The sequence below is a fragment of the Moschus berezovskii genome, chromosome X, assembly GCF_049115385.1.
Source record: "Moschus berezovskii isolate FMDL1 chromosome X, NW_MosBer_1.0, whole genome shotgun sequence".
In the NCBI taxonomy this organism is placed as follows: domain Eukaryota; kingdom Metazoa; phylum Chordata; class Mammalia; order Artiodactyla; family Moschidae; genus Moschus; species Moschus berezovskii.
This window is the reverse complement of record NC_142488.1, coordinates 126,189,562-126,217,392: the sequence shown is the minus strand read 5'-3', so window position 1 is coordinate 126,217,392 and position 27,831 is coordinate 126,189,562. Positions and strand designations below refer to the sequence as shown.

Here is a 27,831-nt window from a genome sequence, read left to right as displayed (position 1 = left end):
GTATTACCCAGACCAGCCAGATTTGTCCTGGATGGTAACTCGAGACCAGCTGTGAACTCTGACCAGCTGTCTTGAAAATGTAATGTTAGTCATCAAAGAGAAATGGGTGAGAGCACAGCATCACTAACCCAGATGGTGGTAGGGTCTCACCCCAGCAAGTAATCTTATTCTTTCATTGATGTCTCCCTTTGGAGGTGGGATTAGTGTCGGCTGAAGAAAACCTTGGGGAGAGGGAGAGGAGACTTTTCACCTTCCTAGTGTCCCCGGGGGCTGTACATCTATAACCCCACTCTCTACAGGGAAAGACTCAGGTGAGTCAACTAAGTGTTCTCAATAGCTTAAGGGCATATATCATGAGGTTTAATACACAGTTTTAGATCAGCACATCAGTCCTACAGTTTCTAGATGGGGGAATAAAATCCTGCTGAGGAAGGAAAGCAGTCATGAGTTAACACAGAAGCAACTTTAGGAAATACCTAACAGGATCAACATTACATTTTTTTTTTTTTTATGACAGCTCTCTGTGGATCATCTTTCTTTCAAGGTATTTCTGAAGTGACTTTCCCAACGACTCTGGAGGCAACGAAGACTTCATTTTGGAAACATTGGCTGGGTGAGCTGGTGAGTCACACCTCAGATGAATTAATAAAAGTTAAGAAAACAAAAACCAGATGTTTCCTTCATCTTAATATAGGCCTCTGTGCTTTCTTTTGTCAGTTCTACTGTCAATTGCTGATTTCCTTCTCTTGAGGCAAAAATCAATCTTTAAAAAGTTAGAATATCTGCATTTTTTATGAACTTTGTCCCATAGTGGCTGTTTGGCTCAAATGTCCACACAGACTGTAGCCCCGGCACTGACGCTTTCAGCAAGTGAATGACACACAGTGTTTGAGGACAGCATACCAGAGGGCTTTGGATGCTCCACTGGGTTCGCTGGAGAACTCTTGCAACAGCCTTTGGGAGAAGCACAAAGTGAAGCCGTCTCCTTGCTTGCACGTAAACCTCCCCAGAACCAGAAAGGGTCTGGCCAACTAGCAGTGGCTTCCTTTCCAGATCCAGGATTCATTTCTTGGCCCTTGACCCTCCCAGAAAATGCTAAGAACTGCCTTTTAGAGTGCCCGCAACATGTATTTTCATTCTTCTGCCCAGACCAGTGGAGGGTACACTGAAATCCAGAGTGACACACTTTTTAAAGTTTCCTAATAACACCACACATCATTCCCTGAGAACTTCGGAAGTATTCTGTTTTTTTGTAAGAAGGGAAAATAATTTATTTTTTCCTCCATCTATTGTACTTTGGTTAAAGCAATTATTTTCCCCAGACGCCAGCCCAAGCAGAAAGCTCCAGATGTTCTTAGGTCATAATGGGAGAATAGATTGCAAGTCCTAGTGTTTTCCAAGCTTGTATCCTATCCCAGCTTTTTCATCTGGGGCCCTGAGTTCTTTTCTCTTACTCTGCTTTTCCTGATTGGGTTCCATCTTCTCTTACCTTCCAGAGACAAAATTGGATTCGTATCTTTACTGCCTACATCTCTGAACATCTTTGTCATAAAAGGTATTTGACATAGATGAACTTATTTGCAAAGCAGAAATAGAGACACAGGTGTAGAGAACAAACATACAGACACCAAAGAGAGAAGGCAAGGTTGGATAAATTGGGAGACTGGGATTGACATATACACACTAATGTGTATAAAATAGAAAACTAATGAGAACCTACTGTATAGCACAGGGAACCCTACTCAATGCTTTGTTGTGACCTAAATGGGAAGGAAATCCAAAAAAGAGGGGATATATGTATATGTACAGCTGATTCACTTTGCTGTACAGTAGAAACTGACACAGCAGTGTAAAGCAACTGTATTCCAATGAAATTTTAAAAATAAATAAAATTATAGTACTACCATTCCACCCACTCACTTGCCTAACCCTGATCACTGGGAATCATTGTACCACTCCCCACCCTCAACTCAATCACCATGTTTAGTCTCCAAGTCCTATTGAATCTATGGACCACCTGTGCATGTCTCCTGCATTTGTTCCCTCCTCTCCACTCCTTCTGACATTTGCACAGTCCAGGCCACGCCCTCTTTCACTAGGCTAAGCCATCATCTCTGTGTCCACTCTTACTCTGTCCAGATGATCCATCATTCCCACTGCAGCCACAATGAGAGCGAGCTTTCTAGAACCCAAATATGGTCATGTCTTCCACACACTGCAACTCCCTGGTCAGCGCGTGGGCATGGTGGCTTGGGAAAATTCCTTAAAACAGTGAGTAACGTAGAAGCATTTGTTAAAGATAGGCTAAAGTCACAGAAATGGCAGGGCCTCCTTCCCCAGCCTCCTGACCTCTCTCAGGGCTGGGCATTTATCATCTGGACATTCCTCCGTCCCAGTGCCATGCTGGTCTGTATACCTGCTAGTCTACCCCACTGGACTGTGGACTCTGGATCTTGTGCAGTTCTGTACTCGTAGCATCGTGCACAATGCCTGACACAGAGCAGACATTCAAAACTAAATAAAAACAACCCCCTCTCCCTCAGAGGTAATGTGTTAGTTGCCTATTGTTGCCATAACAAATTACTGCAAACATGAAGTGAACGTGTTAGTCTCTGTCGTGTCTGCCTCTTTGTGATCCTATGGACTATAGCCTGCCAGGTTACTCTGTCTGTGGGATTCTCCAGGCAAGAATACTGGAGTGGGTCGCCACGCCCTCCTCCAGAGGATCTTCCTGCACCAAGGATCAAACCCGTGTCTCTTACGTCTCCTGCATTGGCAGGCGTACCCTTTACTACTGAGGTACCTGGGAAGCCCCACCACAAACACAGTGCCTTAAAACAACCTTGTCACCTTACGGTTCTGGAGGCCAGAAGTCTGACAGTTTCACTGGGTTAAAATCAAGGTGTCAGCAGGGCTGCCCTCCTTCCAGAAAATCTGGGGGAAACTGTTTCCTTCCCTTTTCCAACTTTTAGAGACTGCTTTCCTCTCTCTTTCAAATCAGCACTGAAGCATCTGTCTACCCCTGCTTCTGGTGTCACATGTGTTTTTCTGAACACAGTCAGGAGTGTTCTTTAATTCTGTGGGCCTATGGGATTGGACTGGGCCCAACTGGACAATCCAGGATAACCTCCCCATCTCCAGGTTGGCTGATTCAGTTCAGTTCAGTTCAGTTCAGTCGCTCAGTCGTGTCCGACTCTCCGCGACCCCATGAATCACAGCACGCCAGGCCTCCCTGTCCATCACCAACTCCCGGAGTTCACTCAAACTCATGTCCACAGAGTCAGTGATGCCATCCAGCCATCTCATTCTCGGTCGTCCCCTTCTCCTCCCGCCCCCAACCTTTCCCAGCATCAGAGTCTGCAATCTTAATTTCATCTACAACTGTAATTCTTTTTGTCATATTACTATTCACAGGTTCCAGGCATTAGGGTGTGGGCATCTTTAGGGATCATTACTCTGCCCACCATAAGCAGTAATGGGTAAGGGTCCTGGATCCCATACAGTGGCCTCTTTCTCATGCTTTTCACAGGATTGCAATGCTTTTACCTAATTGACTGCAACTGCCTTTAGATCAAAACCATGATTTAAGTCACCTCTGTGTCCCTAGTGCCTGGTTCAGGACTCAGAGCCTGTGAGGCACTCAGTGTAGTGTTTTCTGACTGGAAGTTAGGAAGTGAAATATTAGTGGGCTCAAACGTTTAAATATCAGCTTCTTGGTTCCCCTTAGAAAATGGAGCTCTGATTGTTGGTCTCAAGAAAGTGTTAAAAAACAATTGTGTAGTGCAGACAGGGGGTCTGATCACCATTATCTCACTTTCTCACACCAAACAAGCTCTCAGATGGGAAAAACAGGCAGTTTTCATTATCTGACAGAAGTCCTCCAGATTTTTCAGATGCAAAAGCAGCTCACATGCTTTTTGCCTAGTGTACATGGGAACACAGCTGTATAGGAGATTCAAATGAAGAAAAGAAATCATGTAATAAAGCCTTGTGACTCCCCAAGCAACCAAGAGTTGAATACTTCTCAAGCAATTTTGCTAGGATTAGTATTTAAACACATAGCGAACCACTTCAGTTCCAACAAATCTGGAGAAATTAAGCCTTGTTTCCAAGAAGTGCTCACAGAGCTTTCAAAGTGTTTTTCCATCACTACAAAAAGGAAGAACTTGCACTGTTAAGCTGTCTCTTGAGTGGGACTCACATCCATCAGACAGCAGCAAGTGGAAAATGAGCAGGACACCAGGGGCAGGGCTCCTGGGCTGCAATGGCAGGATGGTGCCTGCTCAAGGAGAGGGGCTCTTTCACTCAGTAGACAGAACTGTCCAGAAACTGTCAGGTCTCACGGCAGTCAGGCTCCAGCCATGACAGCCCCAGCTAAGCCAGTTCTCAGAGTTCAGCCTTCACCGTGGCAACCGCTTGGGAAACCTCCAACTTGCTGAACTGGAGATTCTGAAGGAAAGTCACTCACAGTAGAAGCATGGCCTGCAGAGAGTTTTCCCTATTTTATTCATGTAGCACCTCATCACAACACCTGGCAGAATACTCAAGCTCAGTGTCAAGAGCCTTCTGAATCCTGGTCAAAACGTTTCCATGTACATCACTTCATCTGATCCCCCAATCAGATCTGGCAGCTACTTGGGCCTGGAATAATAACTCAGTACCTACCACAGTGCTGGCACATGACAGTAGCTCAATAAATGTTCACTGGATCCATGACCTGTCATATTTTATAAAGGAAGAAACAGGCTCAGAGAGGTTTAAGTAGCTTCCTCAGTGTGCCCAGTGGCAGGCAGGGCTGAAACCTGGCCAATCTGTTCTCCCACTCCACCATGCTGGCCTTCCAAAGCCAACTCAGTAAAGGCTATGAGGATGTTTTGCTCCTTTTCAGCAAACGTTAGTTGAGCATCTACCCTATACCAGAACTTCCCATTACTCTTCCCCTGTCCTCTGCCTGGCCAGTTCCTTCAAGCCTTGGTTTTAGTATCAGCTCCTGAGAGAGGCCTCCTCGACGAGCCCTACCACAGCCACCCAGCCCCTGCCTCCTCACCCAGTACCCTCTCAGCTGATTCCTGTTTGGTATTTATCCCAACCTCTAATTACTTATTTGTTTATTTATGGTTGGCCTTCCCCAACTGGAAGTTCCATGCAGGCAGGAAGCCAGTTCAGACTTTCTGGTGACACTTAAGATGAGGGAGACGATGCCACTAAAACAAAAAGCCAACATGGTCTCAGGTGAATCAACAAATATGTCTAAAACAATGGACTCCTAGTGCGAGCATCTGAAATACAGGAAGGGTAATGAGATTGTCAGTCTAGGGGCAGAAAGACTCAGGGAAGACACAGCAGTTTTTCTTTTCCAATAATTGAAGGCTGTGACCCTGAAGAGGACCATGGACTTGCCTCAGAGGGGTGGTGGGAGAGGGCTGAAGGGGAGGAAGTTTCAGGGACAGGTTTGGGTTCAAGGTGCTTCTCGTTGTGAGTGCTGGGTACTTCCTGTCTTGCACACTCAGGTGTGAGTATAAGAGGGTAGCCTGCATCTATTTTATTCCTCACTATATGTAGATAGCACAGTACCTGGTATGGTTTCACTCAATATCTATTTGATTGGGTGAATTTGTGTGGAAGTTATAGGTAGAGGCTGTAATTATTCACTTTGCCTGGAATATTCCTCATCCTCACCTTGTCATCTGCTTGACCCTCTGCTTACTCTGTGGTCTAACCTTAAATATCTCATCATCAGGAAAAGCTTCCCTATCCCCCATGACCAATGACAGTCCCGCTTAGAGCCTCCTGTACTTTTCCATCCTGTGATGACTGTATTTGGTGTTGTCTGCTATTTGAGGTACATATTCCCCTACCAGAAGGCATTAGGTATTTCTTGCCTGAATGATTCCCAGCAACACCATGAGATGGTCACTGGCATCCCCTGCTGTGAAGGCAGGGACCATTGTTGTTTGCTGCTATAGCCACCGTGTGGGGCACAGTAAATACACAAATATTTCTTAAATGAATTAACTTTACAGCTAAGAAATTGCAAAAGCTTGGCAACATGTAAGTGGTCAATGTTACACTATAAGCAAGCAGCAGAGTCTGGATTTGAACTCAGGTCTGTGTAACTCTAGAGCCTGGGCTTTTTCTATCAATATTATACCAAACTCTGTGTGGGTTCACAGCCATTGTTTAGGACCTCATGCTCTGCCATCAAAGGTGGGCTCCTTAGTGAAAATATTGGCAGGCACAGTGTGAAGGCATTGTGTTAGCCATGTTGCCTTGTCCACGGACTCAGAGATACAAGAGGGCACTTCACTAAGAATTCAAGAAATTTCCCAACCAGGGGAACGTGTGCCTGGCAGCCAACAGTGCATCAAATGGAGGAACAGAGCTGAGACTTCATGCTCTACCCTGGCCTGATAACAAGCAAGTGGTGGGTGGGCAGCAGGACAGACATCTGTAATTCCCTTCATCATCCTTCTACTAATACTCAAGATGGAGTAGCCTGTAACCTGGCACTGGAGCTACTAGAGTAGCAGGAAAGAAATCTAGACTTTGGAGTCAAGACTGGATTTGAGTTCTGGCTCTGTCACTTACTAGCAGCGTATCAACTTCCCTCCACCTAGGTTCCCTCATCAGTGAAAAGAGAGTAATGGAATATACCCTCCCGGCATTATGAAGATTAAGTTAAAATGGAAATGAAAAAAATACCTCCCATACACATTGCCTAGACCTAAGGGGGCTCAAAAAATGCAAACTACTTAGTAACTGAACGACTATTTTTATCATTCCCAGTTTATTTCAAGCCTCACACATCAACACTGCATCATTTGTGTGAAGTACTTCCTATCAAGGGCTTTCTGATTAAGTCAAGGCATCTACACTTTCATCTCCAAATACTTGTGCATTGAGTCAGGTAAACAAATACGCTTTCTCAAACCTAATGTTAAGGTTTTATTTGTGAATTAGAAAACATGAGTTTGTTCAAGAAATAAGCCTTTGCTGTGGAGGCCACCACCTGGGCCTCTCAAGGACCATAAGCAAGGAAGCTGGAGTGGGTGGCACCAAAACACAATCATGGTGTGCATGGTGCCATTACCAGACTAGGCGAAGTGACTGTCAGCAAAGCCGAACCTACAGAACTTCTTACACACAATAAAAAAGACCTACCTTTAACTTGGAAAAGGACTGTTTGTGTGATTGTACTCTCAACCCAACTTGGAACTACCTTACCTAACTTTTTACAGAATTTACTCTCCCCACATAATGGAAGTTAACATGTTCATGACATTATCCATTACTGAGCTAACAAGCTACAAATCAGTATAACAGAATCCAACTGCTTTGAATCATATTTCTTAAATGGTTCAACTGTGCCCATGAGCAAACACATCCAGCCTTACACATAAGCACCAAAAATTTGCCACCCCATAAGTAATGTTCTGTTTGCTGCTTTTTTAAAAAAACATCAGTCTCCCCCCATTCCCAGTAGGTATATAGGTAGAAAAATAAATGAAGTCAGCACTCTTTACCTCTTACTAGAATAAACTGTGACTCAAACACCGTGAATAGTTATTTGCAAGGCTATAATTTTTTTAATGACAGATTTTCCTAAAAGAAACCACTATAACGTCTGTCCAAGTCCTCCAAGGGAAAACAAAAAAATAGATAAAGATTAAAAGTCTATTACTTTAACAGCACATTGCCAAACACGGACAACTAGGATACAATGCCAAGGAACCTTAAAAAATAACTTGAAAAGACACAACGTTCAAGTCATTCACACGTGTAGGGTCCACAAAGAACAGGAAAACAAGTCCGAGAACAGTTCTACTTGTGCATGATGAGAATTCTGACTGTACCTCATCCAAGTTCATTCAGGTGTCTTAAACCAACAGATGGATGAGCAGAGTTTGTTTTTTTCTTCTTTGCTTGGAGATGCACACATAGATTACAGGAGAGGAGAATCTTCCAGATGCTGATTTAAGCACAGCAGGCTTGGTTCCCCTTTGATAAAGTACGAAGGCAGATTCAGTTGACTCAAGCTTTATCAGTTTCCCTAAGAAAAAGTCTTATGCATGCTGAAACAGACAAGTTACTGAATTTGTCATGCTAAGTATTTACAGTCATTTTCATAAAGTGAGCTCAGTAACTTGACAGGATAAAAAAGGTAGTTGTGAATTTCTTGTATAACCTTTTACAGCGTGAATGACTTTGTGGGTAAATGATGCTGAAGTTCAAAGCCCCTCAAACATGTTAACAAGAAATTATTGACTGCATGAAGAGGCACACATTATAGAAAATGCACACTTCACAGGTTCCTGCATAGCAGGAAAGTCGCTACCACTACATAACAAATGGCTATGCCAACAGTTAGAGCTGCCACTCAAGGGTTCAACAGTAGAATTCCCTTAAAACCGCAAGGAGTGTTTGCATTACAGCAAGAAAACCTTTGGGAAAAATAAGTATATTTTGTTTGGAAAGATATTTTGCATTGGACAATTTGAACATCACATAAACAAAACCGTTTTTTAAACTGGGTAAGATTTAAGGCAATGCTACTCAGACCTGAGGGGGAAAAAACCTACAGAAGATTGTTTTTCTTCCAAAACGTTGACAGGTCAGAATCAACATTGGAAAGGATCCCCCCTGCTAAGCATTCAACACACTGTTAGGTATTTGCAGCATTACAAAATAGAATCCACTTTCATACTCTGAATATGAAATGGGCAATTGTTATACACTCTTCCTTGAAAACTGTAAGAAACAAAACAAACATGGCAGCTTAGGTATTTCATATTACAAAGTCACATGAACATGAAGACAACTACACCTGGTACACACAAAGGCAGAACCGTCCTCACAACAAGCTCTGGAGCGCTGTATTCTCTCATGACTGGCTGTGGTGTACTGTGGAACGGTCATGGATTCATAAATTAACATCAACTACAGACTAACAAATGACAAGTAGACACAGTAAATTCAAAAATTTTTACATTTTGCTCCTGTTCGGCTGCTAAAGAGCAGCGATTTAAATTGATATAAAAACTTCTGACCACAAAGCTTGCTATACAGATAAAGTACATAATCAAAAAGTAAGCAGCAATTGAACTTCTCATTTAAACTTATCTGGTATAGAGTATTTACAGATTTGGGGGGAGAGCTCTCTGAAACCACTACGCTCCTTACTCCTCCTGGCCTCTGCCCACCCCAGCCCCTCCAAATCGAAATCAAGTGTTCTGAACTATATACAACTATACTTTGGCTAAGTGGGCTGGATGGTGCAAGTCTTTCCAAGGTCTTGGTCTGGAAAAAAGAAACAAAGTCTTGGAAGTCATGCACAGCCTTCTTTTCTGAGTAGCAGTGTACTGGAGCCAAAAAATATCTTTTTTCACACCAAAGGGCAAAAGGGGCCTCAGCACTTCACTCCCCAACCTGAATGGGCAAGATCTGAAGCCATTGGCCTCATGCACCATAACAGGCCACCAGACAAAAAGGAAAGAAAAAGGTCACGACAAAGGCAGCAGCAATCAACACAACTTTCCAACAAAGGAACTTCTCCTGCCTGGGCTCCCCCAGAAAGAGTGCTCCCTCCTTCCTCTCCCTCCCTTCCCACAAGACAAAATTAATTCACATCACAAGAACTTGGTACTCTGGTTAAGTGGCAGGTAAATATAAGAAAGAGTAAATCTGTCACCTTGTATACCTGAACTGAGACATAAAGCTAACAGAACACAAGACATCACTGTGAAATTAACTTTCTAAAACAGATCCAGTCTACATAGTGCGGCCGATAAAAAGTAAAAAGAAGAATTTGTTCACAATCTGCCTTGTACAGGGTATTTATAGTCTTTCAATGCCATATAAATAGCATTTATATAGCTTAAACATTCAGAGACATGCACTGGGACTTTTTAGGTAGTACGGATTTCTTCACAATCACATGTGCAAATTTTACAGATCACTAGGTGAGTAACTAGTAAGCTTAGGCTGGACCATGTCTCGTATTATCTAACAAATTTAAGGGGGGTTCAGAATCATCCATAGGTAGAACCAGGCGTGTTCCCCGAATGACCAGTTCATGGTCCCCAAAGGCAAGTTCCCGATCAAAGGCATCTTCAGAACTGTTTCCCATAAGTCTCCTAGGGGCACCGGATGATGCTGACTCAGTGTTCACAGTAGAATCGCCATATGTCAAACTAATATCACCATCATTGAGGATGAGATCGGAGTCATCATCTTTCAACTGTTCCTGGTTCTAAATGCAAGGAAAACAAATTTGAGAATTATTATGAAAAATTAAAGAAACATTTCCAATAGCTGAATTTTCAAGGATGCTGTATTTTCTGACCCCACTCGCCCCACTGTGTGCCTGCAGACTGAAGTGCTTGACAGCTGCCAAAATCTCTAGTGCTTTCTCTTACCTCCTGTCTCCTTTCCCCTCCTTCAGATAACTAGCTCCTACTTATCACTGAAGTTTTCGTTTAAAAGTCACTTTCTCCCAGAAGTCTTCTTTGATCGTCCAAGGCTAGCTTAGGTGCCCTCCTGTGTTCTTCCCTAGCAGCCTGCACTTAGCCCTCTCCCTACAGTGGCACTTACCCCTTTTCATAGCTGCACATGCAGGGGTCTGCATCACATCTCCCCCTGCTGCTGCTGCGTCACTTCAGTCGTGTCCGACTCTGTGTGACCCCATAGACGGAAGCCCACCAGGCTCCCCCGTCCCTGGGATTCTCCAGGCAAGAACACTGGAGTGGGTTGCCATTTCCTTCTCCAATGTGTGAAAGTGAAGAGTGAAAGTGAAGTCGCTCAGTCATGTCCGACCCTTAGCGACCCCATGGACTGCAGCCTACCAGGCTCCTCCATCCACGGGATTTTCTAGGCAAGAGTACTGGAGTGGCTTGCCAGTGCCTTCTCTGCATCTCCCCCTACTAGACTCTAAATCCCTTGTACGCTGTAGTTCAATCACCTAACAATTTGGGGCACACAGAAAGTATTCACTAAATGTAAGTGCAATTCATTGCTGAACAGCTTTAAATAAATAAAGTGCTGACTTTCGTGTCGACAATGCCTAGAAATATTGAACCCTCACTACCCTCATTACATACTTGTCAAGCAGCTCAATAACCTTTTGTTCTAATGGAAATTTGGGGGCCAAAAAGAATATAATTACATAAAGTTCCAGAAGAGGGAAAAGTGTCCGGGATATATAGTGCCATTTTTAATTAAAAAATGTACATGTGCATAGTAAGAAAGGGTCCGGAAGATCCCCTGGAGAAGGAAATGGCAACCCACTCCAGTATTCTTGCCTGAAGAATCCCATGGAAAGAGGAGCCTGGTGGGCTACAGCCCACAGGGTCATAAAGAGTCAGACACAACTGAGCAACTAAACCACCACCACATATCAGTAAACAATGATGTCACAGTCAGCAAGAGATGGCAACCCTCCAACGTGAGCTGCTGATCCTGAAAAAACTCAGGAAGGAAAGAATACCTGCCATCCAGCAGCCATCAAACTGCAGCCACAGCCCACAGTGAGCCCCAAGGGAGCTCCGGTGTGAAAAACACAGGATACCAGCCCCACACAGCTGAGCTGCATATCAAAGAAATGCTTTCAGCGAGCTCAGACTCTGCCATCTTCCCACATGTAGAAAAGCTCTAGATTCCTTAACTTGGGATATCTGGTTTTCTTTAATTTACAAAAACTTTTGACATTCCAACTTCCCACCCTTTGTTGCAAAATTTCTGTATAACCTGGTTCCACCCACCCTACACCTCAGCTCCAATCCACCCCACTCCCCCCACCCCCACCTCCAGGGAGCAGTTTTCTCAGGGTTACTTGAGATGCTGCCTGCCAGACTTGAAGTCCCCAAAATTCCAACTTTTAGGTTGTGATTATGTTTTCAGTCAACAATAGAAAAGTCTAGAAGGGTATTCAACAAATGACGATAGCGAGCTCTGCATGATAGGATTGCTAATGGTTTTTATTGTTTTATGTTTCTGTACTATCTGAAATTCTATTATAATGAGTACTTATTACTTTTAAAAATCAGAAAGTCACTTTATTTAAATGTAGAGTAAGAATCATTGTAAATACTCATGTTGATACAGCAAAAAAAGTCTGTGACTAATACTCCTTGAGGGAAGTAGATAGAAACCTCCTACACCCAACTCTCCTATCCTGTGCATTTAAAAATGTTAAGTTTGTCTAAGATAGTCAAATAGACTGATGACACTGTTAGACTAAAATTTCACATATGCTGTTGCTAGAAATTTTTAAATTCTTTGTTGTTGCTAGAGATTTGCCTCAACACTCAAAGACAAAGACCTGTAAATTAAAAACCAAAGAAACCCGCTCCACCAACCAGCCATAATCCCTTCCAAGCCAATCCAGCTGTAAGTCTAAGGAGCCTGTCTATCACTTAATTCAGCAATGCCCACAACAAAGCTCGGAGGCGCCTTCACACATCAGCAGGGGCTCTTCAGCACCTTTGATTGCCTTTATTAAGTTTGAAGTTTGGGGCAATAGCTACCAAATTTTAAAATGCATATGCCTTTTGACCCAACAATTTAACCTTTAAAATCTATTCTTTATAACTTTATATTATTGGGTAAACATATATACATGGATATTCACTGTAAACGTTGTTTGTAATAACAAAACCACAAAAGGAATGAGGCTGACTAGATCAACCTTAGTAAAGTTACACTATGTAGCCACCAATAGAGAGAAGGTTCTCGTGGACTCTTACAAAGGTATCCATGCTGTGGATCATTAGGTGAAAAAAAGCAAGTAGCAGGACAATACTATTATGATCCCATTGTGAAAAACAATAACAGACAGTTATATACACACATAGAAGTTTGTATAGATAAAATATATCTGGGACTATCCACAATAAACTCTTAAAAAGACTGTCTCTAGGGGATGTGGTGGGAGAAAGAGAGTGACTTTCATTTTTCACTTTGTACATTCTATACTGTTTGAATATCTGGCTATAAGTATGCTACTTTTGTAATTTAATGAGTCAGCATAACAAAAAATTAAAAATGCAGTTTTATGGTTATTCTGGGTTACACTGCATCCCCCTCACCCTCTAGAAATATGAAATCCTAACTCCCAGTATCTGTGAATGTGACCTTATCTGGAAGTATAGACTTTGCAAGTGATCATGTTAAGATGAGGTCTTTAGTGTGGGTCCTGATCAAGTATGGCTGCAGAGTGTCCTTATTAAAAGGGGAAATTTGGAGACACAGACCTGCATACACATACACATACACACACACACACAGGGAAAATGCCAGGTGAAGATGAAGACAGAGATCGCAGTGATGCATCTTCAAGCCAAGGAATGCCAAAGATGGCCTGAAGCCACCAGAAGCTAGAGAGAGGTCTGGAACAGACTCTCAGAGCCCTCAGGACCCAACCCTGCTGGCACCTGGACCTCAGACTTCCAGCTTCCAGACTGTGAGACAGTAAATTTCTGCTGTTAAGTTTGGGGTACTCTGTTATGACAGCCCAAGGAAACAAATAGAACAATGTTGTATTCTGCTATATTCCACAGAACACACAGGCATCATGGAACTCTTCTGGCTTTTCATGATGGTGAGTGGGTCTCTGGAATCCGAGAGCCAGGCCTCACTGACTTAGCTGACAAAGCTGGCTGACCCCTCAGCAGACAGTCATGTGGGCTAACAGGGTAAACAGGGAATGAGCACTGCACTTGTTACGGGAGCCTGGGTAAAGTGGGAGGGAGGGACAAGACAACATGGGGTGTTCCCCCCACCCCACCAGCAGTCAGTATATGGATTCAACATAACATAGTGCTGCAGGGTACTCCTCCCTGACCCAGGTGCCACCCCAGCCAAGTCTCCCCTTCCCTGTCCATTCTCCATGAGATCTACTCTAAAACACCACAGAGGAGGTCATAAGGAAGTGTGTGTGTGTCTGTGTGTGTGTGTGTGCATGCGCACACACATCTACACTGTTTTACCACACCCTTGCCTCTCAAGGTGTTACATCAGAGTAGTCAAAACCAGTGGGTTTTGTTAACATGGGCACTTTATTTGATGTCACAGATTATTTCTGAAGGATTGGGTTAGAAGTAAAGTTTTTAAAGAAAGAACTTGAAAAACTAAATTCTCATATTTTAAAACAAAAACTGCTTAGCATTTGTCATTTCTTTCTTTGTTGTTGCTGCTGCTGCTGCTAAGTTGCTTCAGTTGTGTCCAACTTTGTGCAACCCCATAGATGGCAGGCCACCAGGCTCCCCTGTCCCTGGGATTCTCCAGGCAAGAACACTGGAGTGGGTTGCCATTTCCTTCTCCAATGCATGAAAGTGAAAAGCGAAAGTGAAGTTGCTCAGTCAGTACCTGCCAAATCACCAATCTTACATTGGCAGTTAAGAAAAAATATGGAATCTTAGGTAGAGATATAGAATACAGGTAGATAAACTTGCCCTTATATCTAAAATAAAAGACCATCTGTTGCACTTTAGAAGCATCAAAAAATGTTTTAGTAATCCTCTCAACATGACTGTGACAATCCAAATTTATAGATTAAAATATATAAAGTTAGTACCAAGCTCAGACCACATGCTGCAAATAAATGAAAACCAGCACAGAAATAGAATTTTTTTTACTAGAATTACTGATAGCAAAATGCTATTCCATATCTGTTTTCAAATGATGTTTCAAACACTGTGAATTATAATAAATTTTGAGATAAATTATATCTATTCCACATACAATTTATATATAAATTATTATATATATATAATAAATTTAGAGATTTCAGTGTACTTTCTAGCTGAGCAACATATGTTTATATTCCTGCTTGTGCATTTTATATCATAAAAGCAAGCAAAGCAAAGCAAAACAAAACAAAAAAAGCAATCACCCATCCACAGAGCAGATACATTTAAATTTAACTTAATGAAGAACTGAGGTTCTGGATGAAACCAACTTACCTCATAGGCCTGGGGACTGGTCAGGCATCTTGCAATGGGGCCGCAGCAGGCAGGCAGGGTGGTGGTAAGAGGAGGCCCGCTGTGCGTCAACAGAGGCTTCAGATAGCTGTGCTGGTTAAGGAAGAGCTGTGTTCCTTTCTTTATAAATTTAAAAAGAACAACCTGCTTGATTACAATCACTGTCACAGTATACCTACCACTTCAGATAGAAAATGTCCCATTTCATGACCCTGTTATGTCAGTGAGATAGTAACATTTTAAAAATTTTGTAATATTATCTCCATACAGAAGTCAATGATCTGCCTAAAGTCACACAAGTAAATGGAGGACCAATACTCAAACCCAGACCAGTCTGATTCCAGATCCTATGATCTTTTGACCACTACATCATATTGCCTTTGTGATTTTACTAAAGCCAAATTCACACTCGATTTAGCACTGAAGGAGATACAGAAGAAAGAATACTAAAGAGCCTGAAAAGCGATTAAACATTTCAGTAGTAGAATATAGTAATAAAAAATGGGTTTCATTATTTACTATGGATTCAGCTGGCCTCTTCAATGAGTTGAAACTTCAGTACCAAAGGAAATGCAATTCTAGAAACATTTTTAAAAATTATGCATCATGAGTTCCTCTGTCACAGACTCTCATTTTAGCATTCATCTATTCTCCAAAAATAAAAATAAAAACAGATGCAATAATATATTTGATACTTGAAAGGAAAAAAGAGAGAATCACAAGAAAAAGCAGAGAAAGGGAGAAAGACACATATACATATTCCCTATTTTCTAAAATTACAACCTAAGATTGTTCTCAATTAAAAATGAGGAGGCCAAAGAAATTTACATAAATTCCCATATACTCTAAGATTAAAGTACTTTGTATAAACACACTTACATAGTTCATAAAACATCTTGCCACAGAAAATCACTGAAAATCTGGAATGATGAATTGTACTAGTGCATCAAGTACAGAAACTACCAGATCTTAGTTCAGTGGTACTTAACAGGGTACTTAGTACTGAGGCTAAGTCTTGGTGTTTAACTCTAAAAGAACAAATTCCCTAAAAACTAAAACTTATCAAATATTGACCAAAAAATCTGAATGATCCAGTACCTATTAAACAAACTAAAACATTGCTCATACAAAAAACTCCAGGCCCAGAAAGCTTCACTGGTTAAAATCTTCCAGGCACTTAAGAAACAACACCAAGCTTACCTAAAGTCCTCCACAAAACAGAAAAAGAGAAAAATTCTTCCCTACTTGTATAAAATTAGTACAGTCTTATTATAGAAACTTGATAAGGATATTACAAGAAAAAAATCATAAGCCAATACTTCTCATGAAAATAGACACAAAATATTAGCAACTAAATCCAGTGTCACACAATGAATAACATATCATGATCAAATGGGATTTGTTCCACCAATCTAAGATTGGCTTAACATTTAAACAATTGATGAAAATCAGCAAGATAAAGCACTAAAGGAGAAAAAAATAAACGTGATCATTTCAATTGATGCAGGAAAAGGGTCTGATAATATTCAATATCTATTTATGATAAGAACTCTCAGCAAACTAGAAGAAAAGGGAATTTTCTTAAATTGATCAAAGATATCTCAAAAACTTACAGCTAATATCATACTTAATGGTGAAATATTGAAAAATATCCCCTGAGGTCAGGAATAAGATAAGAATGCCCACTATCATCACTTATATTTAACACTGTATTGGGAAAGTCGAGCCACTATCAGTTCAGTTCACTCGCTCAGTTAGGTCCAACTCTGTGACCCCAAGGACTGCAGCATTCCAGGCTTCCCGTCCATCACCAATTCCCAGAGCTTGCTCAAACTCATGTCCATCGAGGTGGAGATGCCATCCAACCATCTCTTCCTCTGTCACCCCCTTCTTCTCCTGCCTTCAATTTTTCCAAGCATCAGGTTCTTTTCCAATGAGTCAGTATTTTGCATCAGGTGGTAAAAGTATTGGAGCTTCAGCTTCAACATCAGTCCTTCCAGTGAATATTCAGGACTAATTCCCTTTACCATTGACTAGTTTGATTTCCTTGCAGTCCAAGGGATTCTCAAGAGTCTTCTCCAATAACACAATTCAAAAACATCAATTCTTCAGCACTCAGCTTTCTTTATGGTCCAACTCTCATATCCATACATGACTACTGGAAACACCGTAGCTTTGACTAGATGGACCTTTGTCGGCAAAGTAATGTCTCTGCTTTTTAATATGTGTCTAGGTTAGTCATAGCTTTTCTTCCAAGGAGCAAGCGTCTTTTCATTTCATGGCGGCAGTCACCATATGCACCATTTTGGAGTTCAAGAAAATAAAGTCTGTCACTGTTTCCCCATCTATTTGCCATGAAGTGATGGGACCAGATGCCATGATCTTCGCTTCCGGAATGTTAGGTTTTAAGCCAGCTTTTTCACTCTCTTCTTTCCTTTCACTTTCATCAAGAGACTCTTTAGTTCTTCGCTTTCTGCCATAAGAGTGGTGTCATCTGCGTATCTGAAGTTATTGATATTTCTCCTGGCAATCTTGAGTCCTGCTTGTGCTTCCTCAAGTCCGGCATTTTGCATGATGTACTCTGCATAAAGTTAAATAAGCAGGGTGACAATATACAGCCTTGACGTACTCCTTTCCCAATTTGGAACCAGTCTGTTGTCCATGTCCAGTGCTAACGGTTGCTTCTTGGCCTACAAACAGATTTCTCAGGAGGCAGGTAAGGTGATCTTGTATTCCCACCTCTTAAAGAATTTTCCACAATTTGTTGTGATCCACAGAGTTAAAGGCTTTGGTGTAGTGAATAAATCAGAAGTAGATGCTTTTCTGGAACTCTCTTGCTTTTTTTATGATTCAACAAATGTTGGCAATTTGATCTCTGTTTCCTCTGCCTTTTCTAAATCCAGCTTGAACATCTGGAAGTTCTCGGTTCACATACTGTTGAAGCCTGGCCTGGAGAATTTTGAGCATTAGTTTGCTAGCGTGTGAGATGAGTGCAATTGTGCGGTAGTTTGAACATTCTTTGGCATTGCCTTTCTTTGGGATTGGAATGAAAACTGGCTTTTCCAGTCCTGTGGTCACTGCTGAGTTTTCCAAATTTGTTGGCTTATTGCGTGCAGCATTTTCACAGCATCATCTTTTAGGATTTGAAACAGCTCAACTGGAATTTCATCACCTCCACTAGCTTTGTTCATAGTGATGCTTCCTAAGGCCCACACAACTTGGCATTCCAGGATGTCTGGCTCTAGGTTAGTGATCACACCATCATGATTATCTGCATCATTAAGATCTTTTTTGTATAGTTCTTCTGTGTATTCTTGCCACCTCTTCTTAATATCTTCTGCTTCTGTTAGGTCCATACCATTTCTGTCCTTTACTGTGTCCATCTTTGCATGAAATGTTCCCTCAATATCTCTAATTTACTTGAAGAGATCTCTAGTCTTTCCCATTCTATTGTTTGCCTCTATTTCTTTGCATTGATCACTGAGGAAGGATTTCTTATCTCTCCTTGCTATTCTTTGGAACTCTGCATTCAAATGGGTATATCTTTCCTTTTCTCCTTTGCCTTCAGCTTCTCTTCTTTTCTCAGCTATTTGTAAGCCCTCCTCAGACAACCATTTTGCCTTTTTGCATTTCTTTTTATTGGGGATGGTCTTGATCACTGCCTCCTGTACAAAGTCACAAACCTCCATCCATAGTTCTTCAGGTACTCTGTCTATCAGATCTAAGCCCTTGAATCTATTTGTCATTTCCACTATATAATCGTAAGGGATTTGATTTAAGTCATACCTGAATGGTCTAGTGGTTTTCCTTTCTTCAATTTAAGTCTGAATTTTGCAATAAGGCGTTCATGATCTGAACTCCAGTCCCATCACTTTATGGAAAATAGAGGGGAAAATGTAGAAGCAGTGACAGATTTTTTGGAGGCTCGAAAATCACTGTGGATGATGACTGCAGCCATTAAATTAAAAGACACTTGCTCCTTGGAAGGAAATCTATGACAAACCTAGACAGCATAATAAAAAAGCAAGGACATCACTCTGCTGACAGTAGTCCAAATAGTCAAAGCTATTGTTTTTCCAGTAGTCATGTACAGATGTATGACAGCTGGATCATAAAGAAGGCTGAGCACCAAAGAACTGATGCTTTCAAATTGTGGTGCTGGAGAAGAATCTTGAGAGTCCCTTGGACAGCAAGGAGATCAAACCAGTCAATCCTAAAGGAAATCAGTCCTGAATATTCACTGGAAGGACTGATGCTGAAGCTCCAATACTTTGGCCACCTGATACGCAGAGCTGACTCATTGGAAAAGACCCTGATGCTAGGAAAAGTTGAAGGCAAAAGGAGAAGGGGGAAGCAGTGGATGAGATGGTTAGATAGCAACACTGACTCAACAAACATGAGTTTGAGACAACTCCAGGAGATAGTGAAGGACAGGGAAGCCTGGCATTCTGTAGTCCATGGGGTTGCAAAGAGTTGAACACAAGTTAGCAACTGAACAACAATACCATAGTTATGCATTCATTCGTGTTTCCATATATTAGAGTCCTTCCAGAAAGTGAATGTAAAAATCCAGCAAACAGAATATAGTAAGTAGTAGCTTCTAATGATAAGTGTCAGGTGAATTTTTCTTAAACATAGTAGGTTTTGATCAGAAAGTCAAAAGCAAGGAAACAGGATTTTACATAGTTGTCCCAAATTCACTTCAATGGAACATAAACTAGGTTTTGATTCACTTAAAGTCTCAGCCAGAAAGAACTCCATAGTCCCTTTATCTAGTTCAATTTTCAAATAAGAAATTAATGTTAATAAATAGTGAGTGATACAATTTTTTAAAAGGCATGATTTAGGGACTTCCCTGGTGCGCCAGTGATTAAGACTTCGCCTTCCAATGCAGGGAGGTTGGGTTTGCTCTGGTCCAGGAGCTAAAATCCCACATGCTTCTTGGCCAAAAAACCAGAAACAGAAGCAGTATTGTCACAAATTTAATAAAGACTTCAAAAATGGTTAACATAAAAAGTATCTTTTTAAAAAATTTTTAAAAAGCATGATTTAAACGGGTTATTATATATAACCTGACTTAAAGTATAGCTATGAAGAAGACTGTTACAATAGGACAAGAAAGAAATCTGGTAAATAATGAAGCACTGGCATTCTGAATGGAGAGGAGGAATCTTCCAGTCTTTGGAAAGGTCAGAGAAAAGACATCAGTGACTACTGCGGTATCCAGCATCGCTGAGTTGCTCATTCCCATGTTTCTTCCTAAGCCTGCCTTTCCTCTTTTACCCTAGCAAGCACACTGACAAACACCAACAACTTCCTTTTGTGGCATTCTCTCAATTAGCTAAAAGACAATAAATATTACAGTTTACTCCATAAATAAACCTATATATCAAAGCAAGTCTATCATAAAGGCTCTTGAGTCCCTGCACACAGCCAGCTTTTGCAATAACCAGTCCCTACTAGCTTCATGGGTTTTCAGAGGAATTCATCCGTGTGTGTGGGTAACCTTCTCCACTACACTGAAGGGGAAAAGGAAGACCAAAGGTATGTTTTATATTCCAGTTCAGGAAGAGAGCAGTCAGTCAAAACAGTTGTTCCATTAAATTGTTATCATTCATATTCATACTGTCTTTTTCTCAATTAAGGATACTTGTGATCAAAGTTATACCACATCCGGAAGAGCCACGCGCTCTCTGCTTTGGTAGTTCTTCTTTCACTTTCAGGAATACCCTGAAAACAGACAATAAATAAGTCAATCTATACATAAAGACAAAAAACACATTCATTTAAGAGTCATTGCTTTGTAGAATTACAAATATGGCCTAAGTTAAGAGCTTGTATATTGCAGCTTAGGAATAAGAAACTGAAGTGTTTTTCTGAACACTTCTATTACTCAGGCTGCTTCCTGATTTATGAGTCGACTGGCATTTAGAAAAATTAATGTGGGATAATCCACCCCCTAAATCTGAAAGCCTTACACCCACAATGTGAACTGCACCTTAAGTGGAAAACATCCCATCAACATTCTGATCTTTGGGAGTTGTCATGGGTCCCAAAACTAACTGGTATTTTCAAAGATGCTACTATGTTGTTAGAACACTAGCAAACTTTAAGTAAGTAGGGAAATTCCATGGTAAGCCAGGCTGGGTAGGAGGGAAAACTAACAGCAAGCAGATCTCTTCAAAAACAGCTCCCCCCAAAACATAAACTGCATCCTCATGTATAACACGGAACAGTCAGCAGTGGCACTGTGAGGTCATCTGGTTCATCTCGGCTCTGATGTGAACTAGTTGGGCAAGTCCCTTCCCCTCCCAGCCTGAGTTTTTTCATGAATACAATGCGAACCTTACTCAAAGGCTCTTTCCAGCGTGAATGTTCTGTTTCCATGATTTTCGAAGAGTACAATTTAGTTTCTGGGTTTTGGTTCCTGTTTTTCCTGATCCTCAAAATAAGTGAATCTTCCTCTCAATAGGTATCAAAACACACAATACAAAAAGTCTGAGAACACTGCACAGGCTTACAGTGTTTCCTTTCACATCAGGAAGCATTAGTTTGTATAGCTCCACTTTTTGAAGAGCAACAAATCTACAAATCTCACGATCCCCTCACCACATGAACACCTGTAAACCTAACCCCTACATGCTCCATAGTTACTAAAATCTTACTCTGTGCTTCCCAGTGGACACTTGAAATATTGAGTAAACAATATACAAGCCAAGGCATCCACAGTTTTGAGGGCAAAGTAAAAATGACATCTTTTTCTGGATGTCACAGTAGGTACTCACCTACCTGGCTCTCTCCCTGTCACTCCATTTCCATTTGTCCTTTGTGGTGACACAGGGGACATAACAGGTAGAGGCATACACAGATGGTGATCAAGCATTTGTTTGGGGAGCTGTCTGATCACTACTCTTGTTTTGACATGGGGGTGGAGGCACTGAGGGGCTATTACCCTTTGGAAACTACCCCAGGAACTCAGCATTATGGGAATTCATCCAGCCTGGTTTGTACAATTATTTCAAGCCCATGAAATTATACTTTAAGGTTCTGAACACAAAAGAGGCAGGTGTGTCCTAGGTCACATACAAACTCATCACTCGATAGCTAGCAAAATTAGCATTCAGGAAATGAATCTGACAAAAAAAATTTTTTTTAATTACACTCTGAAGACAAGTAGACCAGGGCCTGTTTCAGACAAGAAAAAGAACTGTTGTTTTTAAAGAGATGCTTTCCATTTTCAAAAACCTCATTTCTGTGATTTCCCATCTCATGTCTAGGGCAGAGGCACCTATTCAGCTGTGCTCACAAAGCATTAAAAGGTGGAAGGAAAATACCAGAAAAAGGTGGTCAGTCTAGAGAAAGCACTGAGTTACAATGAACTAGTCTACCAAGTTCTGGTTCAAGGAAACAATAGAGAAAGTGACACAGGAGTGTAGTAAACATAGGCAAGGCTGAGGCAGAGTATAAGAAAGCACATTCTCCTGAACAGGCAGGGAAGCCTGGCTGAAGAGCCCAAGGCTTCCAGGCAGTTCTCAAGGGCAGCTGCTGGTCATCCAATTTGAAAGTTGCACAGGAAAAGCAGCTGGAGTAGGCCTTACATCAGAGACAAGACCTCATGCACAAACCAAAATGGAAAAAGGCTCCCCGTGCCAGAACAGTCACTTGAAAACCCAGGAGTGCTTAAGGGACTACTCTTGTCTGTGGCCAAAGACCAGCCTTGCCCACAGATAGGGGAGCTGTCACCCTTGATAACCACACACGCCCTAAAATTCAGTTTTGTCTCTATTGAGCAATGAGAAAAGCCAGGAATGATATGATGTCAGTTAAAAGCTGATGCAAATAGGACAGTATCTAAATAACAGTGGCATGAAGTCTACAGTAGATTTGTTTTCTTTCCAAGCAACAACACAATCGACAGAAATGCCAGGACAACACAAATGCATATTTACCAAGTGTTCTTGGTCTGAATCAACACCAACCCTAAAAGAAAAACACAAAAGGCAAATGAGATCTTGAAGCCAAAAAAAAAAAAAGCCTATTCACATACAAGCACTCTTAGGCAACTACTTTTCTCAACACAGAAGCTATGAAATGACTAATATTTTTGTGCTTCTCAAAGGCTGCTGCTGTAGACTTTTGGCTCCTGCCACTTTCCTTAGCAACAGCCTGACTCCTAAGGCAAGCAGGGTCTACTAACCTTCTCTTCCTGCAAGCCAATCCCACTTACCAGTTTCAGAAAAAATAACTTTTTCTTTTGTGACCAAGTCCACAATAAGCAGGAGTCAGGGCAATCAGTGCTGCCCCAGTGGCTGAATAAGAACTCTAGGGCAGTTACACAAACAAGGCTGGCCCAGTGCAGTTCTGGGAGGAAGCTGCATGTTTTCAGACCTCTCAGCTCTCCTGGCAACATTCTGTTATGATGACTGAAGAGAAGGTCCAATTCCAGGGTGTTTTTCCATAGGCGAATGGATAGCCATTAGCCTTGGTTCTTCATGATTCTTTTTAATCTGCTTTCCATATCTCAGGGAACAGCTTCATTATGAGAAGCTCTCTTTGACTCCTCTATCTCCTCGATCTGAGCACTCACCACCTCTGTTCATTCTCCCTCTAAACTGTCTCTCAGATCCTCTCTCCTTTCCATTTCAACTGCTCAAGCTGGGACCTCATTCTGACTCACAGCATCTGGAGCAACTGGCTGTAAGGGTCCCCTGCTGCCAGGCTCTCCCTGAGAGTTAGCCATCTCAAGCAGAGAGCTCACTGGCTTACTACCTTTACAAAAGTCTCTGAGAGCAGCTTATAACCCAGAGGGTCAGATCTAAATTCCTTTATGTGGCATTCAAGACTCTTCAAATTAACCACCCTTGCCCAAACACCCACTGGTAGCGAGACCCGACTGCTCCTCGCCCCAGACCCTGTCCTCTCCTGAGCTTCCATGCCTCTGCTTGTGCTGGTCCCTCTATCTGAACTGTACTGTCCCTTATTTTGTTCTCCTTCTTTGAGTTCCAAAGGAACCATTCTATGACCCCTTCAGTCAGGATCATTTTTCCTCTGGGCTTTTACAGTACTTTCTAATTCCTTTATTATAATACTTAGTACAGTATAGTTATTTACTTGTCAGTCTCCCCAGATAAGACTGTGAGCTCCTTGAGGGTAAAGGTCATGTCCCAATTAATCTCTGTATCCCCAGAGTCTAGCACATGCTAGTTAGTTAGTTAGTCTAGTCAAATATTTATCGATTAAGGCTATTACTACAGACAACACAGAAAAAACAGCAGTGTGAGAAGCTGCGGCAGGAGCAGCCTAGTAACACCAAAGGGAGGAAAATGATGCACGACCTTATCTGGAAGGCAAGAGAATCAGGGCCAAATAGCTGAAAAACAGATGGTCATAACCAGATTCAGAATTCCAAGAAATGCTCATTTCTTCTTTGTTAAGATGGCCAGAAGCTATTTAATACCTCCTTCGCCATATTAAACTCTAACCACATTTGTGTATCTCAAGTGACATCTAGTGGTCTTGACAACACAAGTTTAATTCTCGGATGGAAGAGTATTGGAGGCCAAGTTAACATAATAAACATTTATCAGAGCAGTTATTACCTGCCAGGCATTGTGCTAAGCACAGGGCATAGACATGATTTACACACAGTCCTGCCCTCAGGAGTTCACAGACTGGTGGGAAAGACAGACATAACTAGAGCACAACCCCCAAGGGCTCTGCAGTCCAGGAAAGCTGGGTTCCAATCTGACCTCAGTTCCTTTCTAGCTGTTTGAATTTAGTCAAGTCATGCGGTCCTATGAACCACAGTTCTATCACCTGAGAAATGGGGGCGATGGCCCCCAGGCAGAGCTGATGCAAAGATTAAACAAGAAAATGTGTCTAAAGATTTTAAAAGAGTGATACATCATTGTTGTTGTTCAGTCGCTCAGTTGTGTCCGACTCTTTCTGACCCCGTGGACTGCAGCATGCCAGACTTCCCTGTTCTTCATCATTAACACTTACTAAATGGTAGGTCTTATAATAACATCGCCATTACAAGGCTGACTGAAAACAGTGCTATAACAGAGGTACTCTACAGTAAGCAGATGGAAGAGTGGTTCTGAGAGAAAAGAAGAGGGTGCAAGGAGGAGGTGTTTGAGGTATGTCGTTTCCTAGGAGTGGAAGAGCATTCCAGGCAGAGCCAACAGTGTGAGCAAAGGCTCAGGGATGGAGAAGTGCAAACTATGTGTGGTACACAACAAGGAGGCAAAGGTGACTGTCAAAAACTATGCAAAAGGACAAAGGAAGAGTTGGCTGGCTCTCACTCACTGAGGAGCCACTGTCCACACAACAGGAGAGATGACATCACGTTCTTGCTTTGAAATCCTACAAGACTGCCAACTGGATTTTATTTATTTTTAAACAGAAAAGTTTATTTTTAAGATATTCTTATTTTATTTATACTACATTTTCTTTTTAATGGCTATTCTGGGTCTTCGTTGCTGTGTGACGGTTTTCTCTAGTTGTGGCGAGTGGGGGCAGTATACGGGCTCCTCATGCAGTGGCTTCTCCTGTTGCGGAGCACAAGCTCTAGGGCACCCAGGCTCAGTAGCTGTGGTGCACAGGCTTAGCTGCTCCAACGCATGTGGAATCTTGCTGGACCAGGGATCGAACCCATGTCTCCTGCATTGGCAGGCGGATTCTTTATCACTGGACCACCAGGGAAGTTCCAAGAGGATTTTAAAATCCAAACTCCTTACTGTGTCCTACTAGAACCAATAGCCGAGGTCCACCAACCACGCAAGTTGGTGCACCTCCTGCTTTTGTGAATAAAGTCTTGTGGGAGCATGGCCATGGCGACTGATTCATGTATTGTCTTATGGGGCTTCCATGCTGGAGTTGAGTAGTTGAGACAGAGACCATATGGCCTTCAAAGCCTAAAATATTATTCTCTGGCCCCTGACAGGACACATTTGCCAAGCCCTGCCCCTAAAGGATCTTGCCCACCTTGTTTCCTACCTCCCTTTTGGTTACTATATTCCAGCTAGGTAGGCTTTTTCCTTTTCATTCAACAGGCTGTTTGTTCCTGCCTCAGGACCTTTGTACTTGCTCTCCCCTCTGCCTGGACCACTATTCTTCCTGCTCACTGCTTAACTGGCATTATCTTGTCATTCAGGTATCCTAAGCTCAAATGTAACCTCAGGGACACCTTTCTTGAGCTCCATCTATAAAATACACTCTATGCCCACCTACTATCATAGCACCGTGTTTGCCATCAGAGGATTTATCATCTAAAATAGTCTTCATTTAGTTACTTGCTAGTTTACTATCTGTCTTCTCCCACTACAGTACAGACTTTATGAGACCAGAGACCTTTTCTGTCTTGTTACTACCACTGTACCTCTCCAGATCAGGGTCTCTTAACCTTTGCAGTACCAACATTTTGGCTCGGACTATTCTTTGTTGTGGGGGCTGCTCTGTGTACTTGTGGGATGTTCAGCAGTATCCTTGGCTTCTACCAACAAGATGCCAGTAGCAGCCCCCTCTCTTTGATCGTGACAATCAGAAATGTCTCCAGGCATTGCCAAATGCCCCTGTGGGGAATCGCTGCCAGTTGACAGCCACTAAATTTTACCTTAAAACACTGGGAACACGGTTGGTGCTAAATTAGTATTCATCAAATAAATGGATAAAAGGCACATCTGAAGTACTGTACTAAGAGCTTTACAGACATGAGCTCAGGAATCCTTACAACAACCCTGGAGGAAAGTACTGTCACACATGTTACCGACAGGGAAGCTGAGGCTTAGAAAGGATAAAGAACTTGCTCAAGATCACAGAACTACTAAACAAAGGGGCAAGAACTCAAAGTCAAGCCTAATCCTGCATATATGTTAAAACTGAAGGACTTTTTAGTATTCTCACAATTATACTCAACAAATTTTGGGGGAGGTAAGAGAAATTTAAATTCCAGTCTCTGCAAAGAGGACAAAAAAACCCCAAACAACAATAATAATAGTTAACCTAAGACTGTAAGATAATGTATACAACTGAATGCCAAACTATGCTACAGGACAGGCAAGATGGGGCCAAAAAGCTTGCAAAGCTGGTGAGGTGGATTCAGCTTTATGTGAGTAGGTAGGTTTTTGAGGAGCTTTTTCTGGGGGTGGGGTAAACATGGGTATTTGGTTTAGTACGTGTCAAAGGCAGTTAGGGAAGAGAACTGATTCTACTTGAACACTGAGATTCCAATTATCTTACATTTAGCTTTGGCTTTGATTTCCGTAGTAGAGTAAGGAAGAACCTTCGTTTTAAAACTCTTGAGGGAAAAAAAGGGGCTTAATCCTTCCAAAATGGACCATCCTCGTTTCTTGATGCAGAGGTCTAGGACAAATCAAGTGAGACTGGAGGCTCCTCTGTCCACCATTAATAGTATTTATGAGCTTGAACAACTAGAAACTTTTAAAGCCTCTATTTCCCCACTTATAAAATGGAGTGATTGTGATTAGATAAATATATAAAATGCACTTAGCACAATGCCCAGCACATAGAAGGTGTTCAACAAATGCCAGGTCCTCCCTGAAGTAATAATCAGGGTTACAAGAACATTATTTTGATGTATTTTCAATTATCCACAATAACAGCACAGGAATTGTAATAAAAGGATTTGAACAGTAAAGAGAGAGAAAGACAATCATAACAACATTCAAAGCCTGATCTATGGCTGGTTGCTATTAGAGTATTAAAAGAAAGGCGTAAAATGGAGAATGGACTCTATAAGATGTGAAAGAAATACTGTTTTCTCTAATGAACCTTACACATTCTGGAAGCTCAGCAGCTCTCAGATCTATGAAGTTACAGCAAACAAAGAAGAAGT

At 41.8% G+C, this 27,831-nt stretch overlaps 1 protein-coding gene across 1 annotated transcript in view; it reads right to left on the bottom strand.

Annotated features, from left to right (window-relative positions):
• Nucleotides 1–7,563: 7,563 nt before the first annotated feature.
• SLC9A6 (solute carrier family 9 member A6) overlaps nt 7,564–27,831 on the bottom strand; it is a 49,844-nt gene continuing 29,576 nt past the window's right edge. Inside the window, exons 13-16 of the mRNA XM_055393837.2 lie at nt 22,925–22,955; nt 20,626–20,705; nt 14,958–15,063; nt 7,564–10,249 (exon numbers count right to left, since the gene is read on the bottom strand). Coding sequence (XP_055249812.1) covers nt 9,977–10,249; nt 14,958–15,063; nt 20,626–20,705; nt 22,925–22,955 — 490 coding nt within the window. The 3' untranslated portion in view covers nt 7,564–9,976. The remainder of the gene's footprint in view (nt 10,250–14,957; nt 15,064–20,625; nt 20,706–22,924; nt 22,956–27,831) is intronic.